At 39.7% G+C, this 20,074-nt stretch overlaps 1 protein-coding gene across 2 annotated transcripts; it reads right to left on the bottom strand.

Annotated features, from left to right (window-relative positions):
- Window positions 1-947: 947 nt before the first annotated feature.
- golga2 (golgin A2) lies at window positions 948-19,279 on the bottom strand. 2 transcript variants are annotated; one of them, XM_053230231.1, is made up of 28 exons: window positions 19,121-19,279; window positions 16,341-16,463; window positions 15,032-15,112; window positions 13,333-13,473; window positions 12,863-12,915; window positions 12,180-12,243; window positions 11,826-11,888; window positions 10,989-11,069; window positions 10,458-10,496; window positions 9,984-10,046; window positions 9,515-9,608; window positions 9,218-9,324; window positions 9,017-9,075; window positions 8,782-8,923; window positions 8,517-8,606; window positions 7,913-8,020; window positions 7,749-7,836; window positions 7,440-7,576; window positions 6,428-6,646; window positions 6,189-6,302; window positions 5,851-6,075; window positions 5,223-5,322; window positions 5,047-5,135; window positions 4,806-4,962; window positions 4,554-4,721; window positions 4,352-4,458; window positions 3,742-3,910; window positions 948-3,421 (listed from the first exon to the last, which is right to left on the bottom strand). In XM_053230231.1, the coding sequence occupies exons 1-28, from the start codon at window positions 19,166-19,168 to the stop codon at window positions 3,159-3,161; spliced, it is 3,192 nt and encodes a 1,063-aa protein (XP_053086206.1). In that variant the 5' UTR covers window positions 19,169-19,279; the 3' UTR covers window positions 948-3,158. The 2 variants fall into 2 exon arrangements, with proteins under 2 accessions (XP_053086206.1, XP_053086207.1); XM_053230232.1 differs by lacking the exons at window positions 13,333-13,473; window positions 15,032-15,112 and having other exon boundaries at window positions 12,863-12,912.
- Between the last annotated feature and the right edge of the window lie 795 nt (window positions 19,280-20,074).

Raw genomic sequence — 20,074 nt, forward strand, 5'->3', positions numbered from 1 at the left:
TTAAGAATAAATAGTCACTTGATTGGGAACACCAACAAATACTCAAAGCCTGTACAATTCAGTATATTGCCTGTGGTTCTGTTAAATATATGAACAGGTGAACTGAGGGTCCCTGAGTAGAAGAAATGTATTGTAGCTATGGTAAAAGCACATAAAGTAAAAACAGTTGACTACTTTTACAGTAATAATGTGCTTATCTGTGCATCTGTGAACTGATTTGCTTGTTTTCATAGTTATTTCTAATAAACGAGATCATGTAGGATGTCGGCAAAAGCATTGTTTAGAATAACATTTTTAAGATTGCTTCATTAAAAATCTCATTGCGCTCTCATTGTGTAATTTTTAAAAACCTTGTTATTTTAAAAAAAAAAACTAATTGTTGATATGGTGAAGTTTTCATGAAGGAGACATTTACTGATTATTATGGAAGGAGTCTCCGGTGTCCGAGCTTTGTAACGGTCAGTAACTTTTCCAACATGGTAAAGTCTTCAGGACAGAGGACTTTACCTTTTCCGGTTTCTCTGTAACATGACATGCTGGTTTTTTCAGTCTTATTAACATCAAGACAGAGAAAACGAGAGACTGGTGAGGGAACGACTGTTTATAGTTTCTATAACGTAAGTGAGAACAGGAGCTAACTTGTTTCACAGATGTTCTACAACATTAAATGTAACTATAAACTTAAAAAAAACATGTATTGTCATTGACTAACATATATATAAAAATTGTAATCATTGACAAATTGCTGCAGAATAAGAGGAATAAAACACTTCAGGATGTGATGTTGTTGGAAAATAATCACCTTCGGTGTGGTAACAGTAACTCCGCTTAATCACATGACTTCATCGTTGATTACTTCCCAGTAATAGCACACCCCCAAGTGTTTTATTCCCTACTTAATACATAAACACACATGAAGAGAAACAGAAGCTCTTACTTTGCCCAGGTTTATTTAGGAGGAACCAAAAAAAAAAAAAAAAAAAAAAACTTATAGGAAGAAAAAAATCTCAATCAACTCTTATTTTTGTATTACTCCTTCATTGTGTTCCAACAGTGTTGAATTAAAACAGTTTAGTGTAAGTACATGTTCCAAATAAATATTATTTCCATTTACCTTTAAATCATATTAAATCACAGACACCTCACACCCACTTCACCCTGCCCACTTCCATTTTCTTCAATTATCTATTTTTTTTTTTTTCTACAGTAGGCAGGTACTAGTAGTAGCCATTCAAATTCATATGCTTTTCCCACACACCTGTTTAAATATACAGTATGTTACACAGTTACACTATTTACACGTGTGTTACAAGCGCAATAACCCTCTCATTCTTCATCGGAAAAGATCAGAAAGGTTGGGGGGTGCAGGAAGAAAAGTGCAGGAAGAAAAGTGCACTTCCTAGACAAATGAAAATGAAAAAAGAAATGGAGACCCCTGATAGAAACTTGTCCACTTCATACATTCACTTCTGACACACACACACATACCAGGGGCAAACAAGATAAAAGTGCTTGGGTGTAGCATAAGGAGTCGGTCTCAAGCCTTTCACACGTTCAACGCACTTCCAGTTCTTGTTACTTAAACAATTACAACTTTACTTTTCTGAGTTTTTGTGCATCAGCGTGGTGGACATCACTCATCTCAAACCAAATCCGAGTCTGTGCTCGACTTTCTGTAAACCTCTCTGCACAACTACAAACGTTACAAAGGCTTCAACTTTTAGTACGTATATATACACACAACTTTTACAACCATTTTCTCCACTTCCTTTGAAGCTTTGAAACTCTCAGCCAATCGGAACGCGGCTGGCATCATAGAGTTCACCACCACTGAACACAAACACTGCACGTCATTCTCGCATACATATAAAAAAAGCAGCCATTTCTCTACATCTAGAGCAATTCTACACACTTTGTGTGTGTGGGATTTGGAATGGAAACACACTCCAGTAAGGATTATATACATCCAAATGAGCTCTTCGGGCGTGGGGGTGCAAAAGAGAAATTAATGCTTTTCAGTAACTTGTATGAGCAATTATTTTATTAATTAATTTGTTCTTTCAGCTATAGTTTTTGTGAGGACTCGGCTTTGAAACTAGCGCCATATTGATGTTATGATCCCCATCCTTGCTGTAATTTCAATATTGAGCTTAATAAATGTGATTATTTATATTTTTGTCATTATTGTGCAGCGCAAGTATTTACTATTTGCAATCTAGTTCTTCCTTACAACTTGCTGGACCCTTTAAATCCAAGACTCTTTCACATACTGTAACATTAACTGAATATTTCAGTTTTAACACTAACCGAACATCATTATTTCAACATTTTATATAATACCTCCCTTTCTTTAGGTTGATTTTAACTACATGTTTGTACACACAAGATGCCTGACCGAACAATAACTACACCGAGAAGTTTTTAAGAGTAGCTTCACCGAGTTTGTACCTGTGTTTGTATGTCTCCATGTGACAAGAGTGATGGAGTAGCTGGCGTGAAATCGCTAAAATTGTTCAAGTCAACATGGAGACCTGGACGTTTCGATATCCATTTGAATCCTCCAGATAAGCAAAAATTTATGCATAGTTAGTTGCTTAGGAGCAAATTTAACGTCAGATAAACTAAAAAAAAGAGTGTGGATGGGGAAAGGACAAACAGCAGGCTGGCAGATTAATTGCGTCTATTAGACACTACAGGAAAAGTGATCATTTTACTTTCCCAACCTTAGGATTTGCATTTACTTGCAGTGTAGGAACAGATCAGACATCTTTCTATTGCACCTAATGTTCAGAGGATAAAAATATAAGGGAGGAACCCATTAAAAGCACATAGCAGATAGAGCAATGTCAACCGCAGTACCTCACGTTAGATATATTCTTATTTAAAATATGCTTTTTGTATTATTAATGAATAAACCCTTACGCTAACTACAGTTAAAGAAACTGAAACAGCTCGAGATAAAGACGCCTTCACACCCACCACCAGAACCTCAGAAACGAGTGTAAATGAAAACACTGAATGCCCACACACTCTTAAAGTTAAACTCCAGTTACATCATGCGAGTCATAACATTGGCTCTTATTTGTGCAAAAAGGTGAGAGAGCGGAAAAGTGGGAGGTCTTCATTCCAGCCAGAGAGACAAAGGTAAGGAGAGGCCTTCAGACCACCATGATCTTGACTTCATCATTCTCGTCGGGCCTGTAGAAGAACGGGATGCAAGGGTTCTCTCCCAGGAACGGAGGAGGCTGGGTTTCAGGGTTCTGCATCTCCTGGAGAAGCTGCATGATCTGCCGAGCCGTTCCGTCCTCTCTGGGCCTCAGCGAAGATCCGGCAGGGGGGTCAAATCTGTTCTGTGGGCCTTCGTCTGTCATTGTCTGTCCGTCTGGAGCCACAGCGACAGCTGTGCTCATGTCCATAGATACTAGAAAGAGACAGATAGAGAGAGAGAAAGAGACATTAACTTCAAGAGACAGAAAAAAGAGAAGCGAGTCTTCTCCACTAAATAACAAATTTTTATGGTATAAAAGGAGTAAAACACTATATGGATTGCTGTTAAAGGAAAATAATCAACTTTTATGGTGCTAACAGTAACTCCACTTCATCACATTACACTGTGGTTGATTATTTTCCTATAACTGCGCATCCCCATCCTTACTAACAGCATACTGCCCTTATTTCCCTCCAACACATCTGTGCACTTGCGTCTACATGTAAGTGTAACACGTTTCCAAATATAAATACCTGGGCCATCCACAGCATCCAGCTCCAGATGTGTCCCTGCAGGCGGGACAGCGTCTTCTCCGGCAGGCATAAAGCCGGGATTATTGATGGCACTCATGTAGCGGGTGTACCACTCGTTCCTCTCCCCGACCAGACGCATCACCAGATCCTGCAGCTCCGCCAACTTCGTCTACAAACATTACAGTGAGAATGACACTGAGCTAAATATTTAATTCAGATAAACATTACAATAGCGATATTTACATGCAACCTAACAATCTGAACAAGAAAAAACCTCTTCTGCTTGACCAGTGAAGCAGGAAATTAATGTTATTTCTTGCTATCTGCTTGATATGTACATTTTTCCAGCCACAATTAGGGACCTTTTTAAAAATTTTAATTAATTAAGCAGTGTGTCTTAACTAACCTAATATTAGCCACTTCTGGTTGTTTTGGTAACCTGACACTTAAAACTGCTCCTTGTACGTACATATATTTGATTTGGATTACATGCATTGTGAATGTAAACTGAGATTCAGCAGATTGTCAAGTAACGATTATGAAGTCATTCAGACTGACAAAAAAAGTATGCATGTAAATATAGCCATGTTAACAAAAGTACTAAGAGTACCTTCATCTCCTCTTTGTCTCTAGCAAGTCTGCTAATGTACTCCTCCTTCTCAAGGTGCCTCTGCTTCATAATTGCTCTCTGGTTTTGATACAGCGCAATGTATTCACCTAAAAACAGAGTTATAATATAGATATAATTAAAAAAGAAGAAAGGCATGTGATCACATTACGTCTCTCAAACACCATGCCTATTGTTTCCTCACCGATCGTATCAGTTTCTCCAGAGAGCTGAATGCAGCGATGCTCCAGCTCCTCCACTCTCTCCTTCAAGTCTGCCTTCTCCTGCATCAAGCCAGTGAATCTCTCCTGGAGCTTCTCCATGGCGCCCCGAAGTCCCTCGTGCACCTCCACGGGAACGCTATCTGTACTCCCTACATACACATTCCTAGTTAGAGTGCGGTACTATACAAATTCAAATCAGAGGAGTTCCCCAAGGTTCAATGCTGAGTCCTCACCTGTTTCAGAACATGTGCTGTGGTGATGATGCTCATGACTCATAGTGGCCACTTGGTGCAGTGCAGCCTGGTGTAGCCTCCTCTCTTCTTCTAACCTGCGCATAATTTCATCCCTCTCTCCCTCCAGATGAGACAGAGCAGAGTGCAGAAACTCCTCCTGTTACACAAGTTAAACAAAAGCGTTAAGTTGGCTTAAACCGACTTGCGTTGCTAGCTTATTAGTCTTGACTGATAGTTTTACCATTTCCTCTCTGCTCTCAAAGTCCTCTGGGATGGCTATGGATGATTTTTGGAAGGTTTCTGATGGGGTATAGCTTTCCACTCCGTCACCTTAACAAACACCAGCTTGTCATTTAGTGATTTAATGCTACAATAAACAAAGTGCTTTCTTAAATCTGAAATGGATTTTGGACTTACCCTGGTCCCTGAGTGATGTATTTAAAGAAGAGCTGTTCAGTAGCTCCTGAACCTCTGTTTTAAGCTGTTCATTATCCTTGGCCAGCTGGTCAAGTCTCTCCTGAGAGGGTTGTAAACAAGAATTATCAGCAAGCACTGCGACCAAGATGCAAATTAAATTCCAGTATGTGATATTGATGTATGCTTTAAATTGCTTTTTTCTACACAGCTAGAATGTTACAGAATATACTGTATGTCATATATGAGATATACAACACTGGATTACAAGAACAAATACTACTACTTTGATTAGCACTACTACGCAGGTAACTCTTGATACATGATCAATGTTCTGATTCAATATAATGCTATTTAGTGCTACTTTGATACATTATGATGTGGTGCTATTTAATGTAATACAAAGATGCCTTGTTTCCTGCTAACAAAAATGATTTAACATCATTAATAACATTTTTAATAGTACTCTAGAAATTACAAGACCTTCATATGTGGTATATGACTTAAAACAATCTCCGATACACATTGTTTTGAATTTTAAAAATTAAAACCAGTGCACAAATTCAAATTAGTGAAGCTTTACACCTCATACTACTACTAGGGTATACTCTGGTACTGAAGCATGACTGACCTGGGCCTGCTGCAGCTGTAATTGGCTCTGCTCCAGCTGCACTTTGCCCTGCACTTCATCGTGCTGCAGTCGGTCCATCAGCTGTACCTGGTGCAGGAACTGCTTATGAAGCTGCTCCCGTTCAGAGACCAGCTGCTGGAATCCAGTGGAGTACTGCTGCAGGTGGGCCAGGTACTGATCCCTCTGCTCCTGGAGGGACGAACACTCCTGTATCCGCTCCATCATCTGAAAGAACAGGTGGGGAAATTAGTTACATCCAAAAAAAACCCAGAAATGGCCTACAGAGTGGCCTATCTTTAAAACAATTCAAGGTTTGTAGAGTGTGAGGAGTCTCTTACCTGCTCTTTGGCATTATGGAGATCCTCCTGCAGCTGGCCCATCTTGCGAGCGATCTCCTTTTTCACATGCTGCTCTGACTGCAGAGCGCTAGTGAGCTCCATATTCTCATTGGTCTAAGAAGAAAGAATAGTACAAATATAATTAAGAACAAACTGCTTTCTACATCACAATCTCTCTCTCACACACACACACACACACACACACACACACACAGAGACAGATGTAGGCACATTCTTACTAGCTTGACAAAGCCGTTCTGCAGCTCGGCCAGCTGGTCTTTGAGCTCCCGGTTCTGAGCGAGGGCTCGGCTGATGGTGGCTTTGTCACTCTGAACGTCCTCCAGGATGCGCAGTTTGTCATGAGCCTCCTCGGCCGCACGCTGCGCCTGCATCTCCAGCTCCTCCAGCCGCGTCTCCTGCTCCTGCACCAACCGGCTCAGCTGCTCGTTATCCCGAACCTGCAACAAAGCATCAAAGCCAGTGGTTAATTTTTCGTTAATTTTTGTATACACATTTTTCCCATCCAGACAGCCATTATGGCTGATAAACAAGGTTTACCATCCTGAGTCCTCTACAGTCTAACACTAATTTCATCTAGTGCCTGTAACAAAATTCTGCACCTTTAAAAAGACCCAAGTATAATATTCTACAACTGAATAATCCTCCACATCACACCATCAAACCTATTCCTGGTCATTATCGATTTTTTAAACTCTTCATGGCTGCAAGAGGTGTTAAGGCTCTAACACACGAAGCCGACAATGTAGAAACAGTGCTAACCCAGATCAGCTGATAATTCTGTCCTGTTCCCTAATGTCATCTGTAAAAACTGGCACTCTAACTGCAAAGAAGAAAACTGTACTAATCTGTATGCATAATTCAAAAAGTAAAACGGCAAGACTTGAGAAATACACCCTTTCTAAAATCACATACTAATTTACAACAAAGTCTGTCAAAACAGTACGTCAATTATCGGTTTCGGCTGATTTATTATGCTCAATGGGCCTAAAGGGCACTGACAAGACCCGACCACAATGTCCACAGAGTCTAAAGGTCAGCTCGGTATGCGACAAACCTAACAGCAGCTTTAGCTGATGTTAAAAATCAAATTGGAACAGATCCTAGGTTACACTGGCAAACCTGATCCAACTCATCAGCTAACTGCATGAGGTGGACAGAAATCCAGGTCACTGTGTCACAGGACTCTGTGTGAGCTCTCTGTGGCTCTTTGCAGGTGACAGAGGTTCTGACCTGTGCTTGGTACTGCAGACTGAGAGCATCTCTCTCCTGCTGCAGGGTGTAGATGCTCTCCTCTAGGGCCAGCTCCTTCTCCGAGGGCCCTGTGGACTGAGACGTGGCCTGGCTCTCCTGCTCCTGAGACAGTAAATCTGAGGGACAGAGGCAAAAATGGACAATCAGTTTTATACAGAACATCATCCTTCTGAGAAACATCAGTAAATGCATTTCATGTATTTGAAATTCAACACAACTGGAAATAAGAGCTCAAATTTTAAACAGATTAACATTGTTTAGAGTATTAAGAGCATCGGTGATGTAGACCTGCTGCCTTTTTCAGCTCCGTAATCTGTTCCTGTAGCTCCTGGATCTGAGCAGCGTGACTGTCCCTCTCTTCTGACATCAGAGTCACCTGCACACCACAACCACAAGGTGAGTCACGTATTACAGTACTCTGGTTGTATGTTTGTGTGTAGAATGGATTGTACCTGAGTGAGAAGCTGCTCGGTTTTGTCCTTCCAGACTCGGCCCTCTTCCTGAATCTGTTCCGCGTACTGGTCTCGCTCTCTCTGTAGCTGTGCTACTGACTCCATGAGCTACAATACAACAGATACAGTACAGTATGAAACAGCTGTGTTACACAATTTTATATATATACACACGCTGAATGTTAAAGAGAGAACAAAGCTTGACAGTCATTCATTAGTGCTGTGTGTGTGCGCCGTAAAAACAAACACTGTGCTGTTTTAATTCACAGACAAATCCTTTTGCTCATTTCACAATCATATGGGTGCTGACTTTGATTTGGAAGATTTCTGAGTTAATGTTAGATTTTACAGCATTGTTTTCATTTATTATTTCTGCCACATGGTCGATTTTCCAATATTGTCATAACTGGAAAAAACTTAAGTGACACACCTCTTTTGTAATTTCTTTGCAGATGATATGAACTCAATTAATCCTGAACTTGAACCCCAAGTTCTACTGGCTCTTGTTTGGACCAGATCTTCTTTTGGAATGTGCAGTAAAACAAAACACCACAAAACACAACAAACTTTAAACGTGCACACACACACACACACAAACACACACCTGGGCTGTGTGAACCTCAAGCTGATGCTTCTCTTCCAGGAGGAGCTGCACCTGTTGGTGCTCGGACGGAGCGCCTGACTGATTGGAGAACTAGCAGGGAGGAAAAAATTGACAGACAAGAGGGTTATTCAGATATTTGCAGATGTTTGAGACCGAATTATATATAAAGTTACAATGCTCTTATGCAAAGAGAAAGGAGACAGATCAGTCAACAAAAACACTAGCATGAAAATTAAGCTTTGGTGTACGTAAGCATGAGAGTCACCTGCTGCAGCATAACGTCTGCCATTTCCAGACGCTTGCGCAGTTCATCCAGCTCAAGACCCAGAGCGCTGTTCTCGCTCACTTTTAACTTCAGCTGTTCTGCCAGCTCGGAGCTCTGCTGCTTCATCTCCTCATTCACATTACTGAGTGAGAAAGAATGCGTACACAAGGAAAAAGATTAGCGCGGCGAATACTACTTCCATACAAAAACAAACCTCCATCATAACGGGACTTACTTTAATCTGAAGATTTCCAGGCGCAGACTGTCCCTGTCCTTCTCCAATTCTTTATTATGCTGTTAAGTTAAATGAAATAAGACATCAAGAGCTTGCATTTATATCAATAAATCAGGTGTATATTATTAGGTATCCGAGTATAAAATTTTATCATAATAGTGAGTGAGTCAACTGTAGTGAGGTTTTTTCCCGGTGCTGCACCTTCTCAAACTGTTTCTGCTGTGTAGACACTGTGGATAAAGTGCGCTCTAGCTCAGACACCCTCTGCTTGCTGGCGTGCAGCCGATTATTCAGTTCCTCTGCCTCTCCTGAGTGTGTGTGTGTGTGTGTGTGTGTGTGTGTGACACAAACACAAAAACACATGCATCAGGAAGTAAAATATTGGTGGCTGAGCTATAATTTTTGTATTTCTTTACAGCGTGTCTATCAATCTGTTAACATCTATTAATTAAACATATAGTATCATGTCTACACCCACACACACCCACACACACTCACCTGTCTTCTGGCGTGCTGCTTGCTGTGTAAAAGACAAGGCGGTCTGCAGTTCAGACTTCTCAGACACCAGAATGCCGATGGTCTGGATGTGAACCTGAAACCGCATAAACATTTGTTTTGCTACTCAACACACACATCACTAAATTTACTCCCCTTATAAAACTATCAGTCTATGACTCATTACACACAACGTTACATTACTGAGCTTCAAGTCTGCTTTCACACGTTGCAGGCATGCTCTTAATGAACTCATGAGATGATGTGTGTTTTGGCGTGTACATATTGCGAACACACCGTAAGTATAATGTACATCACTATATATTATGTATAATTAAAAAAAAAAATGATCCTTTTAGTCCATGACATGCACTTGTTTTTCCTGCGCTAAACATCTGATCACAAGACACGTCGAAGGATGAAAAATGGTATGGCACTTTTAATTCAAAATAAAGATGAAAAAACTTCTTACCTGCAGTTGTTCACGCATAGCCCCTTGTTCCTTGGCAAACTTCTGCTCGAAATCCTTCCTCTCCTGAAAACAAAGAAATTAATGGCTGAGTTTTCAAGAAAAAAAAAAGCGCATTAATATTAGGTATGAATTCATTTCTTTATAAATACTGAGACTGAAGAGATTCTATTACAATTAGGAGTTTCTCAATATAATTCAATAGCAATTTAGTACATTTAAAAGATCCAGCTTGCTAAATGTCACGTTAGCTCACTGCCTAGAAAGGAAGGTTAAGTAAGTTTAAATGTGGAACGTGTAGGCGATTAATTCTTTGAAAAATAAGAACAGCAATTTTTTCTCGGACACACATCCGGAATTTATATGTGTATTATATGGATATTGCTTATATGTGCAATACATCTTAATGAAATCCCTTCTGCCTTTGAAAAGGGTGTATTTTATTTAATTTAACATTAGATTTTAATGCATGTTTACCTTCTGAATCTGCTCAGACAGCTCCTGAGACTGCTTCGTCTAAAGCACAAAAACATACAGCTGTTATTACAGAAAACATTTTGGAAAGAGTCGAGGTGATGACCGGAGAACAGCAAACAAAGCAAACAGAGGAAACAGTAAAGACAGTAAAGGACAACAACTAAGAATAAAGCTTTGCAAAATTAAGGAGTCAGATCACTTAGACCTGAAAGCCTGACAAGCAGCGAAAGCCATCAGCTTTGTTAATGGAAAGTGACGAAGGAAAACTCAAGGAAAAAATTAGTACAAATTAAAAGAAAACAAAAAACAACCAAAAAATAATGATGGTAACATGTTGGCCGGGCATGCCAGGTGCTTTACTGAGTGTGTAAGTGTGTACGCGGGGAGCTCAAAGTAGCGGCGATGTGCACTGAGGGGGTATATAAAGCTGGTTGTTTCACAGTCTGAGAAGATGTTACTATGGCAACATGGCAAAAACACCCATACGGTACACACATCACTACTCCTCACACTCCTTTCGGACACCCTTACCAGTGTCTCTATCTTTGCAGTGAGCTGGGAGTTTTTTAGAGTGCTGGAGTCCAGAGCGGCTGCCAGCTCCTGGTTTCGAGTCTGAACGTGCAGGCATGCAGAGAGAAACAGAGAGGAATGTGAAAGGTCAAACAGAAATGCAAAATAAAAAAAAAATCATTTATGATAGAAAATAATTTAAAATAAAATGGCTTTTGGGAGGAGAAGTACGTGAAGTGTCCTGATTAAGGATTAGATTACACTGGGTGGCAATAAATCTCTTGTTATTAAAAAATAATCATAAAATAAATTTAAAAACTAAAATGAAATTAAATAAATAACTAAAGCATAATCAGTGATTATAACTAAAAATAAAAACTTCCTGTATTCAAACCCCCAAACAATTAAACCCCTCTCAAAATTTTTTAATTTCTTTATTTTAAAAATCACATTTTTAGTTTTTAAAAAAAATTAACACTCAAAAAGAGAAAAAATGTTAAAACTTTCTTTTTAATGACCTTAATGATTAAGAGCAATATTTTGCATCTGCTTTCAGTCAGTCAGCAATTATTATTTTTTTAATTAAAAAAATCATGATATCCACAGTAAAAGCGTATTGTGATATAATATAATATATTATATTATATATATATAATAATTTGGGGAATGTGTGTGATTTAGTAGTGCAGTTCACATGATGACTGGATGAAATGCTTTCTTTAATCTTTTGAGACATTTTTCTTGAAATAAAACACTTTAAAATGGCTGAGACATCAGACTTGTATGAGAGATCAGACTCACATCAAGTTAAGACGATTATAAGCAATCTATGTTTACAATGTGTTCACTCTGACGTACCTCCAGTTCTTTTTCACTGACAGGCGATGGTCCAGTCTCACCATTGACATAGGATGATGGTGACTGGAAGACAGACAAAAAAAAAGACCATCAGAGTCAAAAGAAAAATCAGTTTATGCTTAAACTGTGAACCGTGGCTTTCATCATTACTCACGTGCTGTTATTTCATTTTATACTAACTGTCTTTATCGGTATAATAAAGCACAGTAACCGTCCTGTTTGTTTAGTGTGCCTGCACTATCTACACACAAAGCCCTTTCACTAATGCTTGCATTTTTCTAAAATGATACATGTCTAGATGGTTGTGAGAGAAACAAGTCTTAAGGACAGCCATTTTTAAAGGTGACTCCTCACCTCAGCGAGAAGGCCGTTGAGCTGCTGAGAGAGCTGCCTCAGACTCTCTGTGGATGACAGCGGCCTGGGGAACACGAGCAAAAACATACGCACAATGAGCTCAAGAACACACAGAAGCGTGACACACAGTGAGTTGTATTCAGAGCTAGGTAGAGTGATTTTAATTTTAATAATAAAATTATGCACACTGGTATTCAGATCTTCGAGCTATCCATGGAGTGGCACAATATTCCACTTTGGCTTGGAGCAGCATTGTCACTGTCTGAGAATTTGTCCTAACTGTTAAAAAAAATTAAAAAAAAAAAAAAAAAAACACCCTGCAATACTTATTCAGGACAATATCTAAGGCTAACTGAGCTACAATCTGATTGAATGGATGTAAAACATGAACTGGCAGTCATGGGGGGAAAAACACTGAACAATCTGAATGGGCTGTGTAGAAAATCACGTTAAGCTCCAGTGCAGCGTGATTCTGACTATGAAGAACTTTTCCCATTTAGCTATTGACATGTCTTTTGACCTTAAGTGAGCAGTTTAAGTCTCTGACTTAACGCCTATGACCGAACGCCTTTGTTCATAAATGTGTCCTCCTTCTTCTCCTTTCCCTTTTCTTATCTTATCATCTTCAAGGATGTCTGGTCAGAGAGAAACCAACTAAACAACTAGCGACTAAGTAACCTCACCTGTTTTCCTCCAGAGAGTGTTCATCACCGTTGGCATCCAGGTCGCAGTTCTGCTGAGGATGCAGATGGAAAATAAAAAAATAATAATAATTAAAAAAAAGAAATAGGTAAATATGACCCAAAGGCATGGAAGACAGACAAAAAAAGAAAGAAAAAACATCTCTAAATCCTGAGAATAATATCTACAGCAGACAAAACAATAACTGTAGCTGTAAAAAACAACAGTGAACAGCAGACATAGCAACAAACTAAATGACCAACAGTTGTTTGATAAAACTCCACATTTAATAATTAGCTGTTATGGTTGGGACAAGACACAAACAGCAACTAAGGCCTGGTTTTGAAGCCACAGATTACGCCTAGCTTTAAATTTTAACAAGAATTATTGAATGTAAATAAATTTTCGGTTAAAGTCTAGGTTTAGGCTTTTAGGCTGTGCTCAGGAAACCAGGCCGAGACGTCAGACAGACCTGCAGGTCAGCGCCGTCAGTGACACACTCCGTGTTAGTAGCAGCAGGGAGGTTAGAAACAGGAGAGCAGCGACCGGGTTCTCCTGCATCCTCCTGCATCTGAGAAATCGGGGACTCTCGAGCCCCCAATTCGCCATGGTCCTGATACATCACACACAACACATAACACACACGTAAAGACGATGCTGAAACTGCAAGCTGTTAGCGCATTAACACAGGCTAAGCCGTGCAGCTTCCTGCTGTAGCTGAGATACACATGTACGTGCAGAATGCTTGCTTGCTGATTGGTTAATGAGCTGCACAACTACAAATACAGCCAGATATGTTGTGTACATCAAATTTACAAACTTTAAAAGTTCTGATTTAATATACACTTCTGCCTGTTCACACTGTAGTAGGGTGTAAATCACTCACTTGTGACACAACATGATATTCCTTGTGATTCATGAATAATAAGTTAAATTTAGCTGCTGGGAGTTTAGATCCATCCATACATACATACAGGCTGCCATCCATCTACATCCATCCATTCATACACACAGGCATACATCCTTTCGCACTGCCATCTATCCATCCACATAGATATTTATCCATTCATCCACACAGGCATCAATCCAACTGCACAAGCATCTACCCATCCATCCACATAGGCATCCACCCAACCATCTAGTGATCCATCCATCCATTCACACAGGCATCCATTCATCCATGTGCACAGACATCCATCCATCTTCACAGAAAACCATTTATCTATCCATTCACATGGGCATCTATCCATCTGCACAGGAATCCATCCAGCCATTCACACAGTCATCCATTCATCCATCCAGCCATTCTTCTGCACAGGCATCAACTGCACAAGCATCCTTAGGCAGCCTCCCTTCTATCCATCGATCCATCCATCCATTCACATTGGCATCTACCCATCCATTCGTACAGACCTCCATCCATCCACACAGGCATCCATTCAGCCATCCACACAAGCATCATCCATCCATCCACATACAGAGATGCCCGTCATCAATTCAATCATAATCTCCTCACAGGTCTTGCCTGATTGGATGAACTGGATGATGGATTGGTGCACCAGTTCAAATTTCTGAATCTTTACACCTCTATGTCATAATAATATTAGACACCCTACCCCAGTGTTATTACATAACCCTAATCCTAAGTCAGGTTTCTTTTCCGTAACACATCCCCAGGCTACATGTTTCAAAAGCAAAGCATTCAAATTATTAATAAAAAAAAGCATACAGAAACAAACTGTACAAAATTAAAAAAAAAAGAAAGCACTGTAGATGAAAATTAACTGCTATACACACAGAACGAAAATTAATTAGGAAGAATGCAGTCCAGCAAAGATCAAATCTCAACATGCGAGACACTGTACTATAAACAGTACCAGAACAAAACAAAAAAAAAAAAAGCCAAGCTTTTCCATGAGAGCTGTATGCAAAGCATCTTTCCTTTAAAACCACAGTGCATCAGTCATGCCATGCCTTTTATACAGCAAAGACAAACACCTGATAGAGCTGAGATACAAAAAACATAACATAAAACTGGAAAAGGAACTGAGCCCCACTAACTGGCCAAAGTAACTGCTAAATATATACATCTGTGCATGCAGAAAGGACTGGAGATCGGGAAAGAAAGAGAAAATGAGATGGAGGAAAGGAATGAGAGTGTCCCAGCTCACCTTGCTGTTGACCAAAGGAGGAAGAGCTACTCCATTAGTCAGACTAAGATCAGACACCATAACTTTGAGAATATTCTCAATCTACAGGAGAAGGAAAAGCAGGGGTGAAGGCGGAGTGAACGAGGGAAGCGTCTGAGACAGTGAACAGGTAAGACAGAGGTACAGCAAGAAAGGGAGAAGACTAGAGATTTCTACACTGTTGTTAGCTGGAATGTTTCGTTACCACAACTTGCTGATGTTCGTTATCTCTGTCTTTAAACAGACAATCTATGATTAAAAATTCCTTTCCATTTTCTCTCTCTTGAAGTCATGCTGCATTCAAGTGAAGCTCGTAACTCGGAATTTCCTACCTCTGACTCAGAAAGTCAGACAGGCGTCCTCAACCCTGAGCCTGGCACAGGATGGCAACATGGCCGCTCACACCATCAACAGTAAATAAAATCACTATTTTTAATGGGTTTATAGTGGTATTAACTTTAAATCAATCAACATAAATACATTAGTTGGCTGAATCTATAACACTGACCATACACTAATGTTAGCTAGCTATTTTGTTGCTAAGAAAACACACACTTTTATGGAGGTGTCCATATTTTTTCTCCACTTTGTAACTCCAAGCTCAAAAAATTAGGAGTTATTAGGAGTTCAGACTTCCCACTTCTGAGTTAAATCGAATGCAGCATGAATATATAGCATTACATTTGCGTAAAACAAAAAAAAAAAAAGCGCAGTTACCGAGAACCCAGAAAATTTATGGTGGAAAACTTACTGACTTACAGACTAACATCAGAAACTTCCTTCCATAAATGTTATATCAATGTCTCCTTACAGAAAAGTCATCATATCAATAATTATACATTTTCTTGGCTAAATAATGGAATAACAGCATGTTTGTTTATGTTTATAATTAGTCTTTTTTGTAAGTCATCCACCATACAAGTACTCGTGAATGAGCTGTTACTATAGAAACAGTAACGCATTAGAATGAGTGAATTAATAAACACCTAGACTTTGAACTGCAGCCAGAAGGACTGTAAAATTCATCACCAGCTTCTGTGCAATCAGATTGGAGAATTCAACATCGCTGTATTAGCTTCTGTAATACTGCAAGTTTTAGATACGTTTTCTCTACACAGCACTGGCAACATCCAAACATCCCAGTGTGTTTTACTATATGATAAGGCAAAGGGGCTAGAGAATCACAATGTGGTATTTTTGTCCATATCATGCTACCTCAGTGGTTCTCACCATTAACCTCTACTCTCCATGATGTGAAATGCATTGAAACAGCCAAAGTGGAGAGACTCACGTGTTCTGGCGAGTGTCTGTCGGTGGACTGAGTTTCTGCCTGACCCCCTCCTTTCACCTTCCTCTTCTTCTTCGGTCCAGTGCTGACTGGGGACAGTGTACTCTTCTGCTGAAACTCTTTCAGCTGTCAGAGACACAGAGGTGAGCAGTTAGGAGCCAGAAGAATGGTGTAACTCAAAAATGGTTCCCTCAAATCCAGGATTCACGCCCATCAAACTCCTTTTGTGCCACTGCACCCCGTGATGTAATCATGGGTGGATCAAACATATAAGCATTCTCTGATGGACTTCCCAGTAGAAGGAAATGAATCTAATGTATGTTTTTCATGCACTTTAGTAATTTCACGACTGCTGATAAATGCTATATTGTTTCATTTCATTCTACATTTTTAATCAATCAAGTTAAGCATTTCTTGTCTGTTAGTTAAAAGCACTGACTTGAATTAACTGGATGTTAACACTGTCAATTTACTGATAAATAACAAAATTACTCAGGCATTTTAATTATTGCAAACTGCACATGATGCTGTCATTTTAGAATTTTTTCATTTACTTAATTTAAAGATTAAATGTGTTTATATCATATGTCAGTAAGACAAGCATGATGATGCGTTTTGACGACTTGTCAATTAAATTAGCCATGCATCTATTTCTTGGAGATATCACGGCATGTGACTTAAGTGTAATGACTTTACCACTCTTTACCCATTTCTCCAAAGACACATATTATAACAAGACTAAAGCATTATGGATACAACAAGTTAAACAAGTACATTTGCAATGTGAATATTAAAACTGTATATGGAAAACTATACACTTTTCCTTAAATGTTACGGACCACACTTCCAGCGTGGAAGAAAGAGTTCCTCCAGAGTTGCGAGTGATCCATAAGATTAACAGTAGGCCTGAGTCAGGTGAATAAAGTACTCGGGATGGGTTATACTGCTTCAGAGGTTCAGCAAGATATGCCAGAGCAAAATAATTCAGAGCTTTATATGTCATCAACAGGACCAGTGTAGCTTGGTGTAATGCTAATGCTAATGCTCATTTACTTTTCCTGGTAATGACACCCACCAGCCAGAAAGAAATGCACTGTAGTAGTCTAATTCAGAAGTTACAGAAATTAACTCTAAATTAATTGCACTTAGTAGCATCTTTCATTTTTGTAGCTGTTCTTCTGAATCTAGCCGAGTTAATACTTATAAATCATCAGCGTAGGAGTAGATGGCAGCATGATGTTTGACAATCGAACATCCATTAAAATGCTAAACTACAGGGTGTCCCAAAAGTATTCATATGAAGGAGAAACGAACACTTTTTAGCAAAATATCTTCTAAAATTTATCATACTTAGTTTATATTATATATATTTTTTTCAGATAGACTTTAAAAGAATGCTTTTGACAGAAGAAGAACGTATTGAAATCATTCTCATGGCTGGATCAGGAATCTGTCGCAAGGTTGTGATGGACTTTAAAAGGCAACATGGCAAGAACATCACACATGACACTGCTGTCAAACTTATTAACAAATTCAAAAAGACTGGAAGCGTTGCAGATGAACTGAAGTGAACGTCCACAAACATCCACTGACGAAGGGACAACCAGCGTGGTGCTAGCAAACACACTCCCCTATGTATGGAGACTTTTGGAACACCCTGTATTATGGGCCTAAAATAATGATAACGGTCCATCAGATAACATCTAAACCAGGCAAGAACTTGTCAGTCTGAACAAACCGCATTTTTCGAACCTGATGATTACAATTTCATGGTCAATATTGTTGAATGCTGAACTCAAGTCACCAGCACATCCTCAATCCAAATCCATCTATATGTAGGCTTTGCAGTAACTCCAGCAAGTGTAACAGCTGTCAGGGAGGAGGCTGACATCTGATAAAGTCTGGCATAAGTTACATTCCTCTGTTTAATCCCAACCAGAGGAGTCAGAAAGTCCTCAGTAAGCACAAGAGATGATTTTTTTCTCTCTCTTGGTTTGGGTGTCCTAATGTCACCTGACTAAAACTGTCAACAGAGGCATTCTGATTATGCTAGGCTATCTCAAGCTAGATGTTTTCATTCCTTATAGGAGCGTCATGTTCTCATAACCTTATATTAGATTTTTATTTTAAGTTTATTTACTTTAACTTTTATCTAGCCGAAATTAAGAGCCAAGTATCGACCTGTTCAAATACAAAGAGGTCTGCTAAAACAGAAAATCTGCCCTGGCTAAGATACACAGCTAGGGTGTGCAGATTATTATCAAATTATTCTGTACAAACTTAACCAAATTAACTACGTACTTAGTTAAAATAATTAGCATATCTATTTATCTATCTCAGTCCGAGTTATTCTTTCAATGCAGCCAAACCCAGGTGAAAATGTCAAACATGCCCAATAGCACCCAGGACACAAGCGTTAGCTATTAAGAGTAAACAGCACAAAATAAAGCAACATATTTAATCATTTCACTCCATCCATTTTCTGCCCAAACATCTCCATCCCAACCTCATCCCCAACCCCAGCGGCCTGACATTAGCGCATTAAACGCGATCTCTCAGCTGCCTGTCATGAAGGCCGAAGCTACATCCTCGGCGTCGAGTTACACTGACAGCCGCAAACAAGCGACGCAAGGGCGGGGAACTCTCACGGGCTGAACCGCAGACGTGGAAACGTCAACCGTAGGCGAGTAAACTCGTTTCCATTCCGACATTTTTTGCGCTCAAATGGTGGAAGGGTCATATGAGGTGTTGTAGGTATTAAGAAAAATTTGACAAAAACAAACCTTTTTCTTTGCTGCAGCGAGTTTTATTTGCCTGCTCTGGTCGGCCATCGTCGTCCCGGCACCACGTCATCAAGTTTAGCATCCGTGTCCTGTAGAGCTCCGGATTACTCCGCCTCGGGTTACAGCTACTTCCTCCTTCCTCCTTCTCCTCCTTCTTCTCCTCCTTCTTCTTCTCCTTCTCTTTTCTCCTCCTTCTTCTTCTCCTCGCTTTAATGGCCTTGGTGCATTACCATCTGAAGCTTTCTACACACAGTGCAGTGCTGTTGAATTATCGAATCAGAAGATGTTGATTACAGTTACTGCCAAACACAAACACACTTCAATGAACATCACTGAACACTGAACTTTTCTCAAAACCTAAAACACACCTCAGTCATCTGTACAAACCCCAAACTTCCATCCCAAAAGCAACTATTAAACCCCAGATCATTCACTCTTCCTTTAAAACCAGACTTTTCACTCTCTGTGCAGGCCGCTGATGCTCTTCTACACCGACATCAGCACACCATGTGTTCAGGTTCTGGCTTTGTGCACGGGGGCATTGTCATCCTGGAACAGGTTTCAGCCTCTCAGCTCCACTGAGGAGAAATTATAATGCTGCAGTTTACAAGGACATTCTGTACAATCGTGTGTCCGACTTTGAGGCAACAGTTTGGGGAAGAACTGCATATGGGTGTGATGGCCGGGGGAGCACAATCTTTTGGCCGTACAGTGTATAATTTTTATGCCATTAAAAAAAGCATATAAGACAACAAACAATTTGACATTTGTGCAAACAGGAGGACAAAAGGATTAGCAGCTGTTCTGATTTACAACCTATAAATGGCAAATATGTGGAACAGTTTGACAAATACATATGCATTACTCTGGATCTGGATGTCTCTGATGGGATTCTTCCCAGAGGAATATGTGAAACAATATATTTTAAACAAAGAAGAAAGTGTTTGCAGGTGG

The sequence above is a fragment of the Pangasianodon hypophthalmus genome, chromosome 27, assembly GCF_027358585.1.
Source record: "Pangasianodon hypophthalmus isolate fPanHyp1 chromosome 27, fPanHyp1.pri, whole genome shotgun sequence".
Classification (NCBI taxonomy): Eukaryota; Metazoa; Chordata; class Actinopteri; order Siluriformes; family Pangasiidae; genus Pangasianodon; species Pangasianodon hypophthalmus.